At 47.4% G+C, this 20,138-nt stretch overlaps 1 protein-coding gene across 1 annotated transcript; it reads right to left on the bottom strand.

Annotated features, from left to right (window-relative positions):
* Positions 1 to 3,031: 3,031 nt before the first annotated feature.
* Positions 3,032 to 19,182, bottom strand: LOC134984468 (gastrula zinc finger protein XlCGF17.1-like). Its single transcript, XM_063950039.1, has 2 exons — positions 19,177 to 19,182; positions 3,032 to 4,326 (listed from the first exon to the last, which is right to left on the bottom strand). Exons 1-2 carry the CDS (start codon positions 19,180 to 19,182, stop codon positions 3,502 to 3,504), a joined length of 831 nt encoding a protein of 276 aa, XP_063806109.1. The 3' UTR covers positions 3,032 to 3,501.
* Between the last annotated feature and the right edge of the window lie 956 nt (positions 19,183 to 20,138).

Raw genomic sequence — 20,138 nt, 5'->3', positions numbered from 1 at the left:
GGATGAATCCATGCAGAAGTTCTTCTGATCAGGAGAGTATTTGTTACGTTCCTGATGCTCAGAACTGGAGAGATGTTGCGAGGTGAGTTCAGAGCACCAGAACGTGACGCTGAACTAAGGAGTGGTACGGGAATAGCCCCTAGCACCCTACCTCCGTTGTCTTACCCGTGTGGTCAATTCACGCCTGAGTGACTATGGTTTCTAGGGCCCACGGCAGCCGCGTTTGAAGGGCGGATTAGGTCTGCCCAACTCCGATGCCCTCAGGTCTTGTGAGACAAAGCGTGAACCGAGACAGGATAATAACAAGGGGACCTCTAACTAAAACAAACAGAAGCAAGGGGCTACTAACTACCCTGAAACTAAATATAGATATATATACACACACACATTCCCCACACCAGAAGGGAATTTGGAAACCAGAGGAAGTCACATGATGTAATTGCAGCTTCCTGCCAGGCCACTGCCCCCACTCCACATAATGCACTGATATAAAATGTCTGCCACTATTTAGTTACACAGAAAGAGTCCCCCCCCCATGTAATGTCACCCACTATTCGCATGAGCTGTCACAATCAGACATAGCCAAAATCACAAGTACATACAGTCACTATTGGTGGTTCTGGGCTCCGGCCAGTTCAAGGGAAATCGCACAGTCACAATGACAGCGTGTGTACCCACCTTTATACACCAGACAGGATATTTATACACAGCAACACTGATATTATGTGGACACAAAAGTAACAACACAAGTGACACATTAACAGGAAATTGTTTCTGTCACCATAGTGACAATTATCTGGAAATAACATAATACACAGACACATAAAAAGACTCAATGGAAATCTTTTGTTTTTAAACAACTTTATTTCATATCTTTAATACACAGATTTCTCTCTATATTTTAAACTTAAAAATACTTTACTCTACACAACAGCCTATGGGGGTCATTCAGACCCAACCGCAATAGCGGGCCGCAGCACAGTTTGCTGGTGGTGACAAAATGCACATGCGCAGCGGCCACGCAGACACACACATTGCGGCCGCATCCCTGAGTGTTGAATGCGGGTGGGCCAGGACCATTTTCCGGGGGGCTGCGTGATGTCACCTCTGCGTTCATCTCTGATTAACCCCCTATAAGCTTCCAGAGTGCACCTCATATCTCATCTTTTCCAAGTTACTACAAATGATATGAGATCGGTAGCAGCACTACTTTCAGGATTATTACACAGAACACACATAAAGGCTGACACAGCAAATAACAGTAACACACACAAGGGATTAATTAGAAATAAGGAAGCATAATCATCATTAAGTCTAATTATCAACTGGTTCTGTGCGGGACCCATACACCTCTTTACTGCCTCCAGCAGCCCCTGGTACTGTACTGCGGCCATCCACCCTGTCTCCCCCCACTACTGCCACCCACCCTGTCTCCTCCAACTACTGTCACCCGCCCTGTCTCCTCCCACTACTGCCACCCGCCCTGTCTCCTCCAAGTACTGACACCACCCTGTCTCCCCCGACTACTGCCACCGTCCTGTTTCCCCCACTACTGCCACCGCCCTGTCTCCCCACACAACTGCCACCCGCCCCATCTCCCCACACTACTGCCACCTGCCCTGTCTCCCCCTACTACTGCCACCTGCCCTGTCCTCCCCCACTACTGCCACTACCCTGTCTCCCCCCCACTACTGCCACCCACCCTGTCTCCCCAGACTGCCACTGCCACCTGCCCTGTCTTCCCCCACTACTGCCACCCGCCCTGTCTCCCTCTACTACTGCCACTGCCCTGTCTCCCCCCACTACTGCCACCATCCTGTCTCCCCCCACTACTGCCACTATCCTGTCTCCTCCCACTACTGCCGCCGCCCTGTCTACACCCACTACTGCCACTCGCCCTGCCTTCCCAAACTACTGCCACCAGGGTCTCCCCCACTACTGCTACCCACCCTGTATCCCCCCACTACTGCCACCGCCCTGTCTCCCCCACTACTGCTACCCATCCTGCCTTCCCCACTACTGCTACCTGCCTTGTCTCCCTTACTACTGCTTCCCACCGTCTCTCCCCCACTACTGCCACCCACCATCTCCCCCCACTACTGCTACCGCCATGTATTCCCCCACACTACTGCCACCCGCCCTGTCTCCCTCCACTATTGCCACCTCCCTGTCTCCCCCCACTACTGCTACCCACCCTCTCCCCCCACTACTGCCACCTGCCCTGTCTCCACCCACTACCCTGTCTCCCCCACCCTCCCTGTCTCCGCCCACTACTGCCACCTGCCCTGTCTCCTTCCACTACTGCCACCCACCCTGCCTTCCCCCACTACTGATACCCACCCTGCCTTCCCCACTACTGCTACCTGCCTTTTCTCCCTTACTACTGCTACCCACTGTCGCCCCCACTACTGCCACCGCCATGTATTCCCCCACACTACTGCCACCCGCCCTGCCTCCCTCCACTGTTGCCACCGCCCTGTCTCCCCCCACTACTGCCATTTGCCCTGAATCCCCAAACTACTGCTACCCACCGTCTCCCCCCTCTACTGCCACCCATCCTGTCTCCCCCCACTACTGCCACCCTCCCTGTCTCCGCCCACTACTGCCACCCGCCCTGTCTCCTTCCACTACTGCCACCACCTTGTCTCCCACTCTGAAACCTTAGCTCTGCTTGAGGACAAGATTCTCACACAGACACTGCCTCCTGCAGTCCCCACTACTGTCAGCCCCCCTGTGTACCCCCTCTGCCACCTCAGCACTGCTTGGAGATATTACCCACAGACAGTGCCTCTGATACAGCAATAGTGTCACCCACCCTGTCTCCCCCCTGACATATCAGCACTGCTTGTGGATTTTTGGTATTGCCGGTAACAGTTTATCATCTGCAGATGGAAGTAACCAGGGCAGTAAGGAGACAGAAGCTGCTTCTGGTACTTGGCCCTGGTCATGTAGGGCTGGGAGTCAGTAAGATTGTGTAATAGGGGCCTACAGTAAGTCAGTAAGGAGGCAGAAGCTGCTTCTGGTACTTGGCCCTGGTCATGTAGGGCTAGGAGAGTCAGTAAGATTATGTAATAGAGTCACCATCTTACAGGCAGCCGTTGAAGGTAACAGAGAATGGGTGTTATGTGGCAAGTCTGGTTGGTTTGCAAAGCTGAGCTGTAGCCCTGCCCTTTGTTGGTGAGACTACCATAAGGACCTGTTTCACCAGGACTGAGTCACAGCCAACTGGCATCACCCACATCTGGAGCTCAGTTAGACAACCATTTAGGATTGGTACTGGGTTCTCAGTACCCGGAGCAAAGGACAGGTCATCTGCATAGCAGTGGTAGATGAGGGCATGACATCTGATTATTTCACCCAGTGGTAGCATGTATATTGCAAAAAGCATAGGAGATAGGATAAGAACCTTGAAGAACATTCCATGGCAATGACGAGTATACTACAGAAGAATAAAATGGTTCTTCACCTGAGTGATGTCTATTGTGTGAAACAAGAGATGATTTATTTCTCAGAGTATGGAAATGGCCTCTCATCTGTGTGAGTTCTGTGATGTATAACAAGATGTGATTTACTTACACAACATTTCCCACACTCAGAGCAAGAAAATGGCTTTTCACCTGTGTGACTTCTCTGATGTATAACAAGATATGATTTGTGTGCAAAACATTTCCCACACTCAGAACATGAAAATGGCTTCTCACCTGTGTGACTTCTTTGATGTATAACAAGATGTGATTTACTTACACAACATTTCCCACACTCAGAGCAAGAAAATGGCTTTTCACCTGTGTGACTTCTCTGATGTATAACAAGATATGATTTGTGTGCAAAACATTTCCCACACTCAGAACATGAAAATGGCTTCTCACCTGTGTGATGTCTTTGATGTATAAAAAGAACTGATTTCCGTGCAAAACATTTCCCACACTCAGAGCAAGAAAATGGCTTCTCATCTGTGTGAGTTCTGTGATGTATAACAAGATGTGATTTACTTGCACAACATTTCCCACACTCAGAGCAAGAAAATGGCTTTTCATCTGTGTGACTTCTCTTATGTATAACAAGATGTGATTTGTGTGCAAAACATTTCCCACACTCAGAGCAAGAAAATGGCTTCTCACCTGTGTGACTTCTTTGATGTATAAAAAGAACTGATTTCCGTGCAAAACATTTCCCACACTCAGAACATGGAAATGGTTTCTCACCTGTGTGACTTCTCTGATGTATAACATGATTTGATTTATATGTAAAACATTTCCCACATTCAGAACATGGAAATGGCCTCTCACCTGCCTTACCTGTCTGTTGGTTAATAGGCTTTGTGTTCTGTGTAAAACATTTGGCATCTATAGAACAGGGAAACACTGTATCTACTCTCCGAGCTGTAACAGATGCACCAATATCAGAGTGATCAGGAGAACATTTCCCAGAATCAGAGGGATCAGCTGATAGAGCTGGATGTATAATTGGGGTAATGGGGTTATCTCCTGGAGAATCCTGTCTACTGTCATTATCTCTTATGTCACAATCCGGGGATAACATTAGATGTCCTTCTGAGATATTCCTGCTTGTGTGTCCATCTGCTGGAAATAAAATACATTATGGAAATGTGACATTTTCTGTAACAATATTAATCTTGTAAACAATAGGAGAAGACGACTCTCTGGGACACTTAATTGTAAATGTGTGTATAATAAAACATAACTTTTAATGAAGGCTTTATAATATTGTGTCTCAGACTATCATTGTGTCCATCTTCCTGAGAACATCACAATAACAAATGTAATATTATAATAAGACTTAGATATATCTCTCTCTTGTACTGGTAACTAACCATGAAGTATAAATGGAGATGTAGTCACTTGCCAAGTCCTATGTCAGCACCAATGTAAAACAATGGATGGGGAACATATCGTATGAATTGGAGATCCTAGATGAACAATAACATCAGTCATATGAGCTGATGGATCAGAGAAATGTCTCCTAACGTTACTCCTGGAAGCATTGGTAAGGTAGCATTCCTTTATGTGTGCGCTCATATATTGGTAAGCCTGTACATGTGTTACTCACCCTTATATAAGGTATATTGCTATAGCAGAGTAGGTGTGGAACAAGGAATTTTACATGCAATACACCATATAATACACTGCAATCATCATCATCATCATCATCTGCTAGGTTATAATACCCTGTTACACCCCTATCATCAGTGTCTTACCTCTATACTCTCAATAGTAATAAGGATGATGGTGTGCACAGTAAGTATGATACAGAGAATTACATATCAGAATCTATACAGCTGCCGCCATACTTCTGCTTCTCATACGTGTGCTACTGGCAGCAGTGAACATCTGAGTGAGAGTGCAGGAAAGACAGCAGAGTCTGATGAGAAAGAGATTGGATCTGCCTTTGCAGGGATGTACCACACCTGTCACCCCTGTTAGTATATAAAATAATAAATAAGAGCGGCGTGGCCTGAGTCCATCCAGACGTGCTTTCTGGAGCTTTAATTACTACGTGGCTTCTTATCTACCCTACCTGATAGCTCTCAGCCGCCGCTGGGACCAAGACCCAATCTATTAATTCCACCACTCCTACTGCCCTAAAGCTGCTCGCTCCGCGCACTGTTCATTACCGCAGCCTAGTGACGCCGCTGAAGCCACGGGCTGTATTCTGGGGCTGTGCACGCCTGGTCTTTCCTGCACGCTCCGGACACCTGACTTGGAGGCGCTTTTGGCTCAGGCGGGAGCACTTACTCTCCTGCTAACAGGTGCGCAGCTCCCGTTACTACTGAGGACAGAAGGGGCTGCCCACAGTCACTGGAGCCCGGCGGTGATATTGGGAGGTGAGGTGGCTGCCATTTTGGATCCTGGTACCCGGCCATCGCATGATTTGCCTTCTGCCTTCAATAATGTGTAAAATTGATATAAACTGCTAAATAAGTGTCCTGACGGCTGGACCGGGGTCACTACACTAAATTGAAGCATTTGCCTGGAGGTGAAACTACCTTCTATTTATATGGTACCACTATCATCTACTTCCTCTCAGTCTACATGCAGAGCCCAATATCAAGTATCGTCTGAGTACAGCTCATTACACTCTGATTACAACCTCACAGTGTATTATTTTGTGGATTTATCCACTGAATATATATTGCCATTTGTGTCTCTCTGTGCTGAGTACTTCACGTCTGTGATCACGCTGACCTCTAGTGGAATTTCTCAGTCATTACTGTGTTATTTGAGTTGCATTACATCATGTTTACTTTACATTTTGGCTCGGATACCCCCGTCACCCCGACTAAGAATGTCATTTTGAACTGAGTCATCTTGATGTAACCTCCTGACAGCGTACTACTGCTCCTTTTATTTATAGACCGTTTGTATTTTCCTATCTCTGAGAGGTCAGTCTCTTTGTAGCCGGCTTACCATGCCTCCAAAAAAGGTTAAAAGGTACCAAATTGGCCCCACCTGTCCATCCCTTTGGTACCTCAAATTCAGGTGGTCCTTCTGAGACCACTACAACATCATCTGCTTCTTGTCGGATGCACAGCCCAGCTGTAATGGCTGAAGACGTCTTAAGACACTCTAGATGGTCTTTTTACTCTACGCTCTATACATTCTGTTATCTAAATTTAAGGACTGAACTAACCTCAGAACTAACTAACTAACTAACTAACTCTAACAATCAAGCTTTGAGGTCTGATATCAGTGAGATTGGCACTCGTACAGACTAAGATGAAAGAGATTGTTGCGTCTCACAAAGATCTGAGTTCAGCACATGACACCCTTCAGGAAGACATGGTCTCTATTCGTGATAAAGTCACTGATTTAGAAGGCTGCTATCGGAGAAATAATAAGATTTCTTTTTCATCCACTAGGGGTCACTGGAGTACTCTTGGGATATGGACGGCTTCCACCGGAAGAAGGCACTGAATAAATAAATTTTTGAGACTACTCCTCCCCTCCATATCCTCGAGCACTTCAGTGTTTTTTCTGTGCTCGACACAGTTAGAAGGCATAGTGGAGCTCGTCCACAAAGTATTGGAATTTTTTTCTAAGTTTTTTTTTTTTTTTTTCCCTTACAAGGATTTCCACGTCCTTTCCCCCCTTCTAACAGGCGTGGGTCAGGGATAGTGGAAGCGGCTGAGAACAGCTGTGAGTGTCGGACCTCTCTGTAAAGAGCTCCCTCACTCCACCTGCAGGCTGCCTGCAAAAAGCTGGACGGAGCTTGAATGAGAAGCCCCGTCATAGACTTTTGTTACGGTCCAGGTATGTTGGGTAGGGGCGGTCAGCTTATGCTGCCGCCCCACTGTTGGGGATTGTATTGGGCATGTTTCACTAACGCCAGCGCATTTTTTGAATTAACCGCTGCCCGGAGCACGTGTGCATAGGCCGCTTCACGGCTCTATGCAGTGCGCTCTCTCTCCGCCGCTCCCAGCACCTTAGGAGTTGCCTAGCTACAAGGGAGCGCGTGTGCATAGGCCGCACAGCTCTATGCACTACGCTCTCTGCTCCCGCTGACCGCCGCTCCCTGCGCCGCAGCAGCCGATAAGTTCCCCGCTGCCTGGCTACACAGGAGGCCACTCCACGGCTCTATGCTGTGTGTGGCGGGCCAGGAGCGCGTGTGCATAGGCCGCTCCACGGCTCTATGCAGTACGCTCTCTGCTCCCGCTGACCGCTGCTCCAGTGCCGCAGCAGCCGAGGAGTTCCCCGCTGCCTTGGCCTACACAGGTATAGGCCGCTCACACGGCCCTATGCGATATGTTCCACGGTGCCCCGACCCGGTGCTGTACACGGAGGTCGTGGGGGTGGGGGGAGACATTAGCAGTATTAAGCTTTGAAGAAAAACTTGGTATTTAACATATTTAATGTTTCTCCTGTCTGTTCCAGGATTCCTATATTACATCTCTGCTTAAGAGTGGTACTAGGGGAATTTGGGGTTCAGTTTTCTTATTGCTGGCAGGCACTACACTTGCCTGATATATACAAAGAACCTTGGTGTTATTACTGAGTCGTGCAGACTGTCTGTGTGTAGTTTGTATTGTCTGTCTTCATAATGAGTAAGACACCAGCAAAATCTAAGAAACATTTTTCATGTCATGTCTGTAAGAGTGTGTTGCCTGATGGATCCACCACATGTACAGCATGTGTTGTTAATACAGCCACAAATACGATTTCCATTCCAGAAGTAAAGCCAGCATCTCTGGACCCTCCATGGGCTTTACTTGCAGATGTATTAGTTGGTTTGCAATCAGAGCTGGCCGCCTCTCGTGAAGAAAGGGAGGCGGCAAGATCTGAGTTTAAAATGAGACCATTTGAGTTACCAGAGGAGTCTCAATCTGGTCAAAGGTCCACCTTGGGTGGAAAAGATAAGTTTCCTTTTCCTAATAATTTGCCAGTTTCTGGGATGCTAGACCTCACTGAACATGAGTATGTGGAGGGCGAAATAGACCAACAGTCAGATAGTGACGATTTTGACGAACGATGAGGTAGTCTTTACTAAACGACAGAGATCTCCGATGTGTTTTCCTATTTCGGAATCTCTTAATAAAATGTTACTGGAATCACGGAAAAATCCGGATAAACGGTTTTCTATTCCTCGTAGATTTAAATCGAGTTACCCGTTTCCAGAGTCCATGACAGCTACATGGGAGAACCCACCATTGGTGGATTCATCCGTATCTAAACTTACAAGGAAGTTAACCATACCAGTACCAACTGCTACTACGCTTAAAGACCCTGCAGATCGTAAAATAGAGGCTATGCTAAGGTCCATGTATACAGCAGCAGGAGTGCTGCTGAGACCTGGGTTGGTTGGCATTTGGGTTACTAAAGCATTAATGGTATGGATAAAAGAGCTCAAGTCGGCTCTGCAAGATGACCATCTTATACTTCTCGCGGATCAAATCTGGGAAGCTGCTGAATATCTATGTACAGCTTCTACTGACGTCTGTCAGCTTACTTCTCGCCTGTCTTCATCGCTAGTCACAGCACGACGAGCACTTTGGCTGCGTTCTTGGCAAGCGGAGACGGAGGTTAAAAAAGGTATAGAGGCATTGCCTTATGATGGCGAGAAGCTTTTCGGTCCTGAATTGGACAGATGGATTTCTGAGGCTACAGGAGGAAATTCTGTGTTTCTTCCATCGCCTACAACTATACCTAAACGGAAATATTCTGGTCCGGCGTTCAAATCCTTTAGAACTCAGCCCTTTCGTGGGCAGGGCACAGGAGCGGTCACGCCTGGTAGAAGAGGTCGGGGACGTAGTGCCCGACAATCCAATGCACGTCGTCAAGACACTAAGACCACTAACAAACCAGTGGCATGACGGGCTCCCAGCCCATCTCGGATCTCCAATTGTGGGAGCACGCCTTCAGAGCTTTCAGGGGGCGTGGCTGCAGACGTCCACAGATGGGTGGATCCGCAATTTAGTGTTAGAGGGTTACAAAATAGAGTTCGATTATCTTCCGGCAGGGAGATTTTTCACGACAGGACTGCCTGTGTCGGACGACAAGAAAGCAGTTCTGCAGGTTGCCATTCAGTCTCTGCTGAATGCTGCAGTTGTAATTCCGGTCCCCGTGCAGGAACAGGGGCAGGGTTATTATTCCAGTCTGTTTCTGGTACCAAAACCAGATGGCTCAGTCAGGCCAATATTGAACCTAAAGGGTCTCAATCAATACGTCACTTACCACAGATTCAAGATGGAATCTCTCAGGTCAGTAATTGCAGGGTTAGAGCCACAGGAATTCATGATTGCGCTGGATCTCAAAGATGCGTACTTACACATTCCGATTTGGCCACCTCACCAGAGTTTCTTAAGGTTTGCAATAAGGCGAGACCACTACCAGTTTCAGGCTCTGCCGTTTGGCCTCTCATCAGCGCCTCGGGTATTCACCAAGGTGATGTCCGTGATGATAGCTCATCTCAGGTCCCTAGGAGTAATAATTGTTCCGTATTTGGACGATCTACTCATCAAGGCTCCGTCTCAACAAATGCTTCGCCAGCATGCGTTGCTAACGTACAATGTACTAGTTCAGCACGGTTGGATAGTCAGTTTAAAGAAATCACATCTAATTCCGTCTCAACGACTTCAATTCCTAGGGATGATTTTCGATACAGTAAATCAAAAGGTTTACCTACCACAACAGAAAGTACAGGTCATTCGTCATCTGGTGCAATTAGTGCTCAAGCCACGCACAGTCTCAGTACATTTGTGCATTCGCCTTTTAGGCACAATGGTGGCGGCTTTCGAAGCCGCGGCTTTCAGTTCGGAAGATTTCACTCACGTCCGTTTCAACTGGAGGTGTTAGCACAATGGTCGGGCTCACATCTGCAGATGCACCACAGGGTGAGATTGTCGCCACAGGTCAGGGTGTCTCTTCTCTGGTGGCTAAAAATACACAATCTATCTGCAGGGAGACGATTCGGCGTCGGGAATTGGATAATTCTTTCAACAGACGCAAGTCTCAGAGGTTGGGGAGCTGTAGTTCAGAGTTATCGGCTCCAGGGCCTCTGGGCAGATCACGAAAGATTGCTGTCTATAAATGTTCTGGAACTCAGGGCGATTTACAATGCGCTAAGACAAGCAGTGTACATGTTTCGTTTTCAGACTGTTCAGGTGCAGTCAGACAATGCGACGGCAGTCGCATACATAAACAAACAAGGAGGAACGAGAAGCCGCATGGCAATGCGGGAAGTAGCTCGGATCCTCAGATGGGCCGAATATCACCAGGTGATATTGTCGGCAGTGTTCATTCCAGGAGTGGACAACTGGGAGGCAGATTTTCTCAGTCGTCGGGATTTTCATCCAGGAGAGTGGGCATTAAATCCAGAAGTGTTTCAGATGTTGATCCAGAGGTGGGGTTACCCTCAGGTGGATCTGATGGCATCCCGCCACAATCATCAAGTGTCACGATATGTGTCCAGAACGAGAGATCCAAGGGCAGTGGCGGTGGATGCTCTCACAGCCGCGTGGCCGTACAGCCTCGTGTATCTGTTTCCACCGTTTCCGCTGCTCCCGCTGTTGCTAAAACGGATCAAGAGAGGGTCCGTCACAGTCATACTAATAGCGCCTCATTGGCCTCGGAGAACTTGGTTCTCGGATCTCCTTGGATTACTCGCAGACGATCCTTGGCCACTCCCACTACGTCCGGACCTGTTACAACTAGAGATGAGCGCCTGAAATTTTTCGGGTTTTGTGTTTTGGTTTTGGGTTCGGTTCCGCGGACGTGTTTTGGGTTCGACCGCGTTTTGGCAAAACCTCACCGAATTTTTTTTGTCGGATTCGGGTGTGTTTTGGATTCGGGTGGTTTTTTTTAAAAAACACTAAAAAACAGCTTAAATCATAGAATTTGGGGGTCATTTTGATCCCAAAGTATATTAACCTCAAAAACCATAATTTACACTCATTTTCAGTCTATTCTGAATACCTCACACCTCACAATATTATTTTTAGTCCTAAAATTTGCACCGAGGTCGCTGTGTGAGTAAGATAAGCGACCCTAGTGGCCGACACAAACACCGTGCCCATCTAGGAGTGGCACTGCAGTGTCACGCAGGATGTCCCTTCCAAAAAACCCTCCCCAAACAGCACATGACGCAAAGAAAAAAAGAGGCGCAATGAGGTAGCTGACTGTGTGAGTAAGATAAGCGACCCTAGTGGCCGACACAAACACCGTGCCCATCTAGGAGTGGCACTGCAGTGTCACGCAGGATGTCCCTTCCAAAAAACCCTCCCCAAACAGCACATGACGCAAAGAAAAAAAGAGGCGCAATGAGGTAGCTGACTGTGTGAGTAAGATAAGCGACCCTAGTGGCCGACACAAACACCGGGCCCATCTAGGAGTGGCACTGCAGTGTCACGCAGGATGTCCCTTCCAAAAAACCCTCCCCAAACAGCACATGACGCAAAGAAAAAAAGAGGCGCAATGAGGTAGCTGACTGTGTGAGTAAGATAAGCGACCCTAGTGGCCGACACAAACACCGGGCCCATCTAGGAGTGGCACTGCAGTGTCACGCAGGATGTCCCTTCCAAAAAACCCTCCCCAAACAGCACATGACGCAAAGAAAAAAAGAGGCGCAATGAGGTAGCTGACTGTGTGAGTAAGATAAGCGACCCTAGTGGCCGACACAAACACCGGGCCCATCTAGGAGTGGCACTGCAGTGTCACGCAGGATGTCCCTTCCAAAAAACCCTCCCCAAACAGCACATGACGCAAAGAAAAAAAGAGGCGCAATGAGGTAGCTGACTGTGTGAGTAAGATAAGCGACCCTAGTGGCCGACACAAACACCGGGCCCATCTAGGAGTGGCACTGCAGTGTCACGCAGGATGTCCCTTCCAAAAAACCCTCCCCAAACAGCACATGACGCAAAGAAAAATAAAAGAAAAAAGAGGTGCAAGATGGAATTGTCCTTGGGCCCTCCCACCCACCCTTATGTTGTATAAACAGGACATGCACACTTTAACCAACCCATCATTTCAGTGACAGGGTCTGCCACACGACTGTGACTGAAATGACGGGTTGGTTTGGACCCCCACCAAAAAAGAAGCAATTAATCTCTCCTTGCACAAACTGGCTCTACAGAGGCAAGATGTCCACCTCATCATCATCCTCCGATATATCACCGTGTACATCCCCCTCCTCACAGATTATCAATTCGTCCCCACTGGAATCCACCATGTCAGCTCCCTGTGTACTTTGTGGAGGCAATTGCTGCTGGTCAATGTCTCCGCGGAGGAATTGATTATAATTCATTTTAATGAACATCATCTTCTCCACATTTTCTGGATGTAACCTCGTACGCCGATTGCTGACAAGGTGAGCGGCGGCACTAAACACTCTTTCGGAGTACACACTTGTGGGAGGGCAACTTAGGTAGAATAAAGCCAGTTTGTGCAAGGGCCTCCAAATTGCCTCTTTTTCCTGCCAGTATAAGTACGGACTGTGTGACGTGCCTACTTGGATGCGGTCACTCATATAATCCTCCACCATTCTATCAATGGTGAGAGAATCATATGCAGTGACAGTAGACGACCTGTCCGTAATCGTTGTCAGGTCCTTCAGTCCGGACCAGATGTCAGCATCAGCAGTCGCTCCAGACTGCCCTGCATCACCGCCAGCGGGTGGGCTCGGAATTCTGAGCCTTTTCCTCGCACCCCCAGTTGCGGGAGAATGTGAAGGAGGAGATGTTGACAGGTCGCGTTCCGCTTGACTTGACAATTTTCTCACCAGCAGGTCTTTGAAACCCAGCAGACTTGTGTGCGCCGGAAAGAGAGATCCAAGGTAGGTTTTAAATCTAGGATCGAGCACGGTGGCCAAAATGTAGTGCTCTGATTTCAACAGATTGACCACCCGTGAATCCTTGTTAAGCGAATTAAGGGCTCCATCCACAAGTCCCACATGCCTAGCGGAATCGCTCTGTCTTAGCTCCTCCTTCAATGTCTCCAGCTTCTTCTGCAAAAGCCTGATGAGGGGAATGACCTGACTCAGGCTGGCAGTGTCTGAACTGACTTCACGTGTGGCAAGTTCAAAAGGTTGCAGAACCTTGCACAACGTTGAAATCATTCTCCACTGCGCTTGAGACAGGTGCATTCCACCTCCTATATCGTGCTCAGTTGTATAGGCTTGAATGGCCTTTTGCTGCTCCTCCAACCTCTGAAGCATATAGAGGGTTGAATTCCACCTCGTTACCACCTCCTGCTTCAGATGATGGCAGGGCAGGTTCAGGCGTTTTTGTTGGTGCTCCAGTCTTCTGTACGTGCTGCCTGTACGCCGAAAGTGTCCCGCAATTCTTCTGGCCACCGACAGCATCTCTTGCACGCCCCTGTCGTTTTTTAAATAATTCTGCACCACCAAATTCAAGGTATGTGCAAAACATGGGACGTGCTGGAATTTGCCCAGATGTAATGCACGCACAATATTGCTGGCGTTGTCCGATGCCACAAATCCACAGGAGAGTCCAATTGGGGTAAGCCATTCCGCGATGATCTTCCTCAGTTGCCGTAAGAGGTTTTCAGCTGTGTGCGTATTCTGGAAACCGGTGATACAAAGCGTAGCCTGCCTAGGAAAGAGTTGGCGTTTGCGAGATACTGCTACTGGTGCCGCCGCTGCTGTTCTTGCGGCGGGAGTCCATACATCTACCCAGTGGGCTGTCACAGTCATATAGTCCTGACCCTGCCCTGCTCCACTTGTCCACATGTCCGTGGTTAAGTGGACATTGGGTACAGCTGCATTTTTTAGGACACTGGTGACTCTTTTTCTGAGGTCTGTGTACATTTTCGGTATCGCCTGCCTAGAGAAATGGAACCTAGATGGTATTTGGTACCGGGGACACAGTACCTCCAACAAGTCTCTAGTTGGCTCTGCAGTAATGATGGATACCGGAACCACGTTTCTCACCACCCAGGATGTAAAGGCCTCAGTTATCCGCTTTGCAGTAGGATGACTGCTGTGATATTTAATCTTCCTCGCAAAGGACTGTTGGACAGTCAATTGCTTGGTGGAAGTAGTAAAAGTGGTCTTACGACTTCCCCTCTGGGATGATCATCGACTCCCAGCAGCAACAACAGCAGCGCCAGCAGCAGTAGGCGTTACACGCAAGGATGCATCGGAGGAATCCCAGGCAGGAGAGGAATCGTCAGAATTGCCAGTGACATGGCCTGCAGGACTATTGGCATTCCTGGGGAAGGAGGAAATTGACACTGAGGGAGTTGGTGGGGTGGTTTGCGTGAGCTTGGTTACAAGAGGAAGGGATTTACTGGTCAGTGGACTGCTTCCGCTGTCACCCAAAGTTTTTGAACTTGTCACTGACTTATTATGAATGCGCTGCAGGTGACGTATAAGGGAGGATGTTCCGAGGTGGTTAACGTCCTTACCCCTACTTATTACAGCTTGACAAAGGGAACACACGGCTTGACACCTGTTGTCCGCATTTCTGTTGAAATACCTCCACACCGAAGAGCTGATTTTTTTGGTATTTTCACCTGGCATGTCAACGGCCATATTCCTCCCACGGACAACAGGTGTCTCCCCGGGTGCCTGACTTAAACAAACCACTTCACCATCAGAATCCTCCTGGTCAATTTCCTCCCCAGCGCCAGCAACACCCATATCCTCCTCATCCTGGTGGACTTCAACACTGACATCTTCAATCTGACTATCAGGAACTGGACTGCGGGTGCTCCTTCCAGCACTTGCAGGGGGCGTGCAAATGGTGGAAGGCGCATGCTCTTCACGTCCAGTGTTGGGAAGGTCAGGCATCGCAACCGACACAATTGGACTCTCCTTGTGGATTTGTGATTTCGAAGAATGCACAGTTCTTTGCTGTGCTGCTTTTGCCAGCTTGAGTCTTTTCATTTTTCTAGCGAGAGGCTGAGTGCTTCCATCCTCATGTGAAGCTGAACCACTAGCCATGAACATAGGCCAGGGCCTCAGCCGTTCCTTGCCACTCCGTGTGGTAAATGGCATATTGGCAAGTTTACTCTTCTCCTCCGACAATTTTATTTTAGGTTTTGGAGTCCTTTTTTTTCTGATATTTGGTGTTTTGGTTTTGACATGCTCTGTACTATGACATTGGGCATCGGCCTTGGCAGACGACGTTGCTGGCATTTCATCGTCTCGGCCATGACTAGTGGCAGCAGCTTCAGCACGAGGTGGAAGTGGATCTTGATCTTTCCCTAATTTTGGAACCTCAACATTTTTGTTCTCCATATTTTAATAGGCACAACTAAAAGGCACCTCAGGTAAACAATGGAGATGGATACTAGTATACAATTATGGACTGCCTGCCGAGTGCAGACACAGAGGTAGCCACAGCCGTGAACTACCGTACTGTACTGTGTCTGCAGCTAATATAGACTGGTTGATAAAGAGAAGATGTCTATGTAACTATGTATGTATAAAGAAGACTGAAAAAAAACCACGGTTAGGTGGTATACAATTATGGACGGACTGCCTGCCCAGTGCAGACACAGAGGTAGCCACAGCCGTGAACTACCGTACTGTACTGTGTCTGCAGCTAATATAGACTGGTTGATAAAGAGAAGATGTCTATGTAACTATGTATGTATAAAGAAGACTGAAAAAAACCCACGGTTAGGTGGTATTACAATTATGGACGGACTGCCTGCCCAGTGCAGACACAGAGGTAGCCACAGCCGTGAACTACCGTACTGTACTGTGTCTGCAGCTAATATAGACTGGTTGATAAAGAGAAGATGTCTATGTAACTATGTATGTATAAAGAAGACTGAAAAAAACCCACGGTTAGGTGGTATTACAATTATGGACGGACTGCCTGCCCAGTGCAGACACAGAGGTAGCCACAGCCGTGAACTACCGTACTGTACTGTGTCTGCAGCTAATATAGACTGGTTGATAAAGAGAAGATGTCTATGTAACTATGTATGTATAAAGAAGACTGAAAAAAAACCACGGTTAGGTGGTATACAATTATGGACGGACTGCCTGCCCAGTGCAGACACAGAGGTAGGCACAGCCGTGAACTACCGTACTGTACTGTGTCTGCAGCTAATATAGACTGGTTGATAAAGAGAAGATGTCTATGTAACTATGTATGTATAAAGAAGACTGAAAAAAAACCACGGTTAGGTGGTATACAATTATGGACGGACTGCCTGCCCAGTGCAGACACAGAGGTAGCCACAGCCGTGAACTACCGTACTGTACTGTGTCTGCAGCTAATATAGACTGGTTGATAAAGAGAAGATGTCTATGTAACTATGTATGTATAAAGAAAACTGAAAAAAAACCACGGTTAGGTGGTATTACAATTATGGACGGACTGCCTGCCGATTGCAGAGACACAGAGGTAGCCACAGCCGTGAACTACCGTACTGTGTCTGCTGCGACTGGATAAATGATATAAAAAATATATATATATCACTACTGCAGCTGGACAGGTATATATTATATATTATATAATGACGGACCTGCTGGACACTGTCTGTCAGCAGAATGAGTTTTATTTTTATAGAATAAAAAAAAAAAAACACACAAGTGAAGTCACACGACGAGTGTTTAACTTTTTCAGGCAAACACAATATAAGTAATAAGTATACTACTAACTATACTGGTGGTCAGGTCACTGGTCAGTCACACTGGCAGTGGCACTCCTGCAGCAAAAGTGTGCACTGTTTAATTTTAATATAATATGATTATGTACTCCTGGCTCCTGCTATAACCTATAACTGGCACTGCAGTAGTGCTCCCCAGTCTCCCCCACAATTATAAGCTGTGTGAGCTGAGCAGTCAGACAGATATATAATATATATAGATGATGCAGCACACTGGCCTGAGCCTGAGCAGTGCACTGCACACAGATATGGTATGTGACTGAGTCACTGTGTGTATCGCTTTTTTCAGGCAGAGAACGGATATATTAAATAAACTGCACTGTGTGTCTGTCTGGTGGTCACTCACTATATAATATATTATGTACTCCTGGCTTCTGCTATGACCTATAACTGGCACTGCAGTAGTGCTCCCCAGTCTTCCCCACAATTATAAGCTGTGTGAGCTGAGCAGTCAGACAGATATATATAATATTATATATAGATAATAGATGATGCAGCACACTGGCCTGAGCCTGAGCAGTGCACACAGATATGGTATGTGACTGAGTCACTGTGTGTATCGCTTTTTTCAGGCAGAGAACGGATATATTAAATAAACTGCACTGTGTGTCTGGTGGTCACTCACTATATAATATAGTATGTACTCCTGGCTTCTGCTATAACCTATAACTGGCACTGCAGTAGTGCTCCCCAGTCTCCCCCACAATTATAAGCTGTGTGAGCTGAGCAGTCAGACAGATATATTATATATAATATTATATATAGATAATAGATGATGCAGCACACTGGCCTGAGCCTGAGCAGTGCACACAGATATGGTATGTGACTGAGTCACTGTGTGCTGTGTATCGCTTTTTTCAGGCAGAGAACGGATATAAACTGCACTGTACTGTCCTCACTAGTAAACTCTCTCCTCAGTCTCTACACTTCTACAGTAACTCCTCCTAGTCAGCTCCAGTAAATCTCTCTCAGTCTCTTATAATCTAAATGGAGAGGACGCCAGCCACGTCCTCTCCCTATCAATCTCAATGCACGTGTGAAAATGGCGGCGACGCGCGGCTCCTTATATAGAATCCGAGTCTCGCGAGAATCCGACAGCGTCATGATGACGTTCGGGCGCGCTCTGGTTAACCGAGCAAGGCGGGAGGATCCGAGTCTGCTCGGACCCGTGAGAAAAAACATGAAGTTCGTGCGGGTTCGGATTCAGAGAAACCGAACCCGCTCATCTCTAGTTACAACAGGGTCCGTTCCTTTACCCCGATTTAGCGCGGCTGCGTTTGACGGGGTGGCTGTTGAAAAGGCCATCTTAAGAAGAGAGGGCATTCCTGAGTCTGTTATACCAACCATGGTACGAGCTAGGAAGCCGGTTACGGCAGCTCATTATTACAGAATCTGGCGTACTTATATAGGTTGGTGTGAAGCTCGGAAGTTTCCGACATCATCTTTTAATTTATCCCGTCTTTTGTTATTTTTACAGATGGGGTTAGATGGAGGACTACGTCTTTCCACACTAAAGGTGCAGGTATCTGCGTTGTCAATTTACTTTTAAAGGAAATTGGCTTTGTTGCCGTCAATACATACGTTTCTGCAGGGTGTACTGAGGATACAGCCTCCATTCATTCCACCTACAGCGCCATGGGACTTGAATCTGGTTTTAGATTTCTTACAGTCCTTTTACTTTGAACCCTTACAACAAGTGGATATTAAATTTCTCACTTGGAAAACGATTTTTCTTTTAGCCTTAGCTTCGGCAAGGCGTGTTTCAGATCTGGATGCCTTGTCGTGCAAGTCACCGTATTTAGTTTTTCATGATGACAGAGCGGAACTTCGGACGAATCCCGCTTTTCTACCAAAGGTAGTGTCGTCTTTTCACATCAATCAACCAATAGTAGTTCCGGTATTAACAGAGAATTCTGGAACGTTGGATGTGGTTCGCGCATTACGCGTCTATGTATCCCGAACGTCTACAGATCGTAAGACGGATACGTTGTTTGTTCTCTAAGATGCGGCCAGGAGTGGTTGGCCAGCCTCTAAGCAGACCTTATCCAGATGGATCAAACTGACCATACGTCAGGCTTACCTTCATGCTAGGTTACAGCCACCTACATCAGTAACAGCTCATTCCACACGTTCTGTGGGAACATCATGGGCAGCGAGTCGTGGGGCTTCTACGACACAGCTTTGCCGTGCGGCTACTTGGTCTTCAGTGCACACGTTTGTGCGCTTTTACAAGTTTGATACGTTTGCGGCATCAGCATCTAGCTTTGGCCGCTTAGTGTTACAAGTGCCAAACAGCTCTCCCGCCCACGGAGGAAACTTTGGTACATCCCAAGAGTACTCCAGTGACCCCTAGTGGATGAAAAAGAAAATAGGATTTTGGTACTTACCAGGTAAATCCTTTTCTTTGAATCCATAGGGGGCACTGGACGCCCACCCAGAGCAGTTTACCTGTTTTAGATAAGTTCAGTGGTTCTTATGGTAACACACTTTCACGACTGGTTTAAATTTAACAAAGGTTAATCAGTTATGGTGTCAACTGTTTAGTTGTCTGTTACGTTTTGTGTCAACTTTATTGTTGTCCGTGAGATTATATGTAATTCTCCTTTTGTCAATCTCTCTATCGATCCTGTTCGGCTCAGTAAAAAACACTGAGGTGCTCGAGGATATGGAGGGGAGGAGTAGTCTCAAAAATTAATTTATTCAGTGCCTTCTTCCGGTGGAAGCCGTCCATATCCCAAGAGTACTCCAGTGCCCCCTATGGATTCAAAGAAAAGGATTTACCTGGTAAGTACCAAAATCCTATTTTCCTCTTCTGCTATGCAGTCCTTTCGGCCTCACAAGTCTAGAAAGTCCAATACCTTTTTTAAAGGAGGTCGGGTTAAGTCCAAGAAACCTGCCGCTATTGGTTCACAGGAAAAAATCGGGTATCTGCTGCACCAAAGTCCTCCGCATGACTGTGGACCGCGTAGCCGGGAGGTGGGGCCGGTAGGTGCGAGACTCAGACACTTCAATCACGTCTGGGTTGCGTCCGGCCTGGATCCC

The sequence above is a fragment of the Pseudophryne corroboree genome (genome assembly GCF_028390025.1).
Source record: "Pseudophryne corroboree isolate aPseCor3 chromosome 3 unlocalized genomic scaffold, aPseCor3.hap2 SUPER_3_unloc_57, whole genome shotgun sequence".
Lineage (NCBI taxonomy): Eukaryota > Metazoa > Chordata > Amphibia > Anura > Myobatrachidae > Pseudophryne > Pseudophryne corroboree.
The sequence above is the reverse complement of the archived record's forward strand: the minus strand, read 5'-3'. Positions and strand labels throughout refer to the sequence as shown.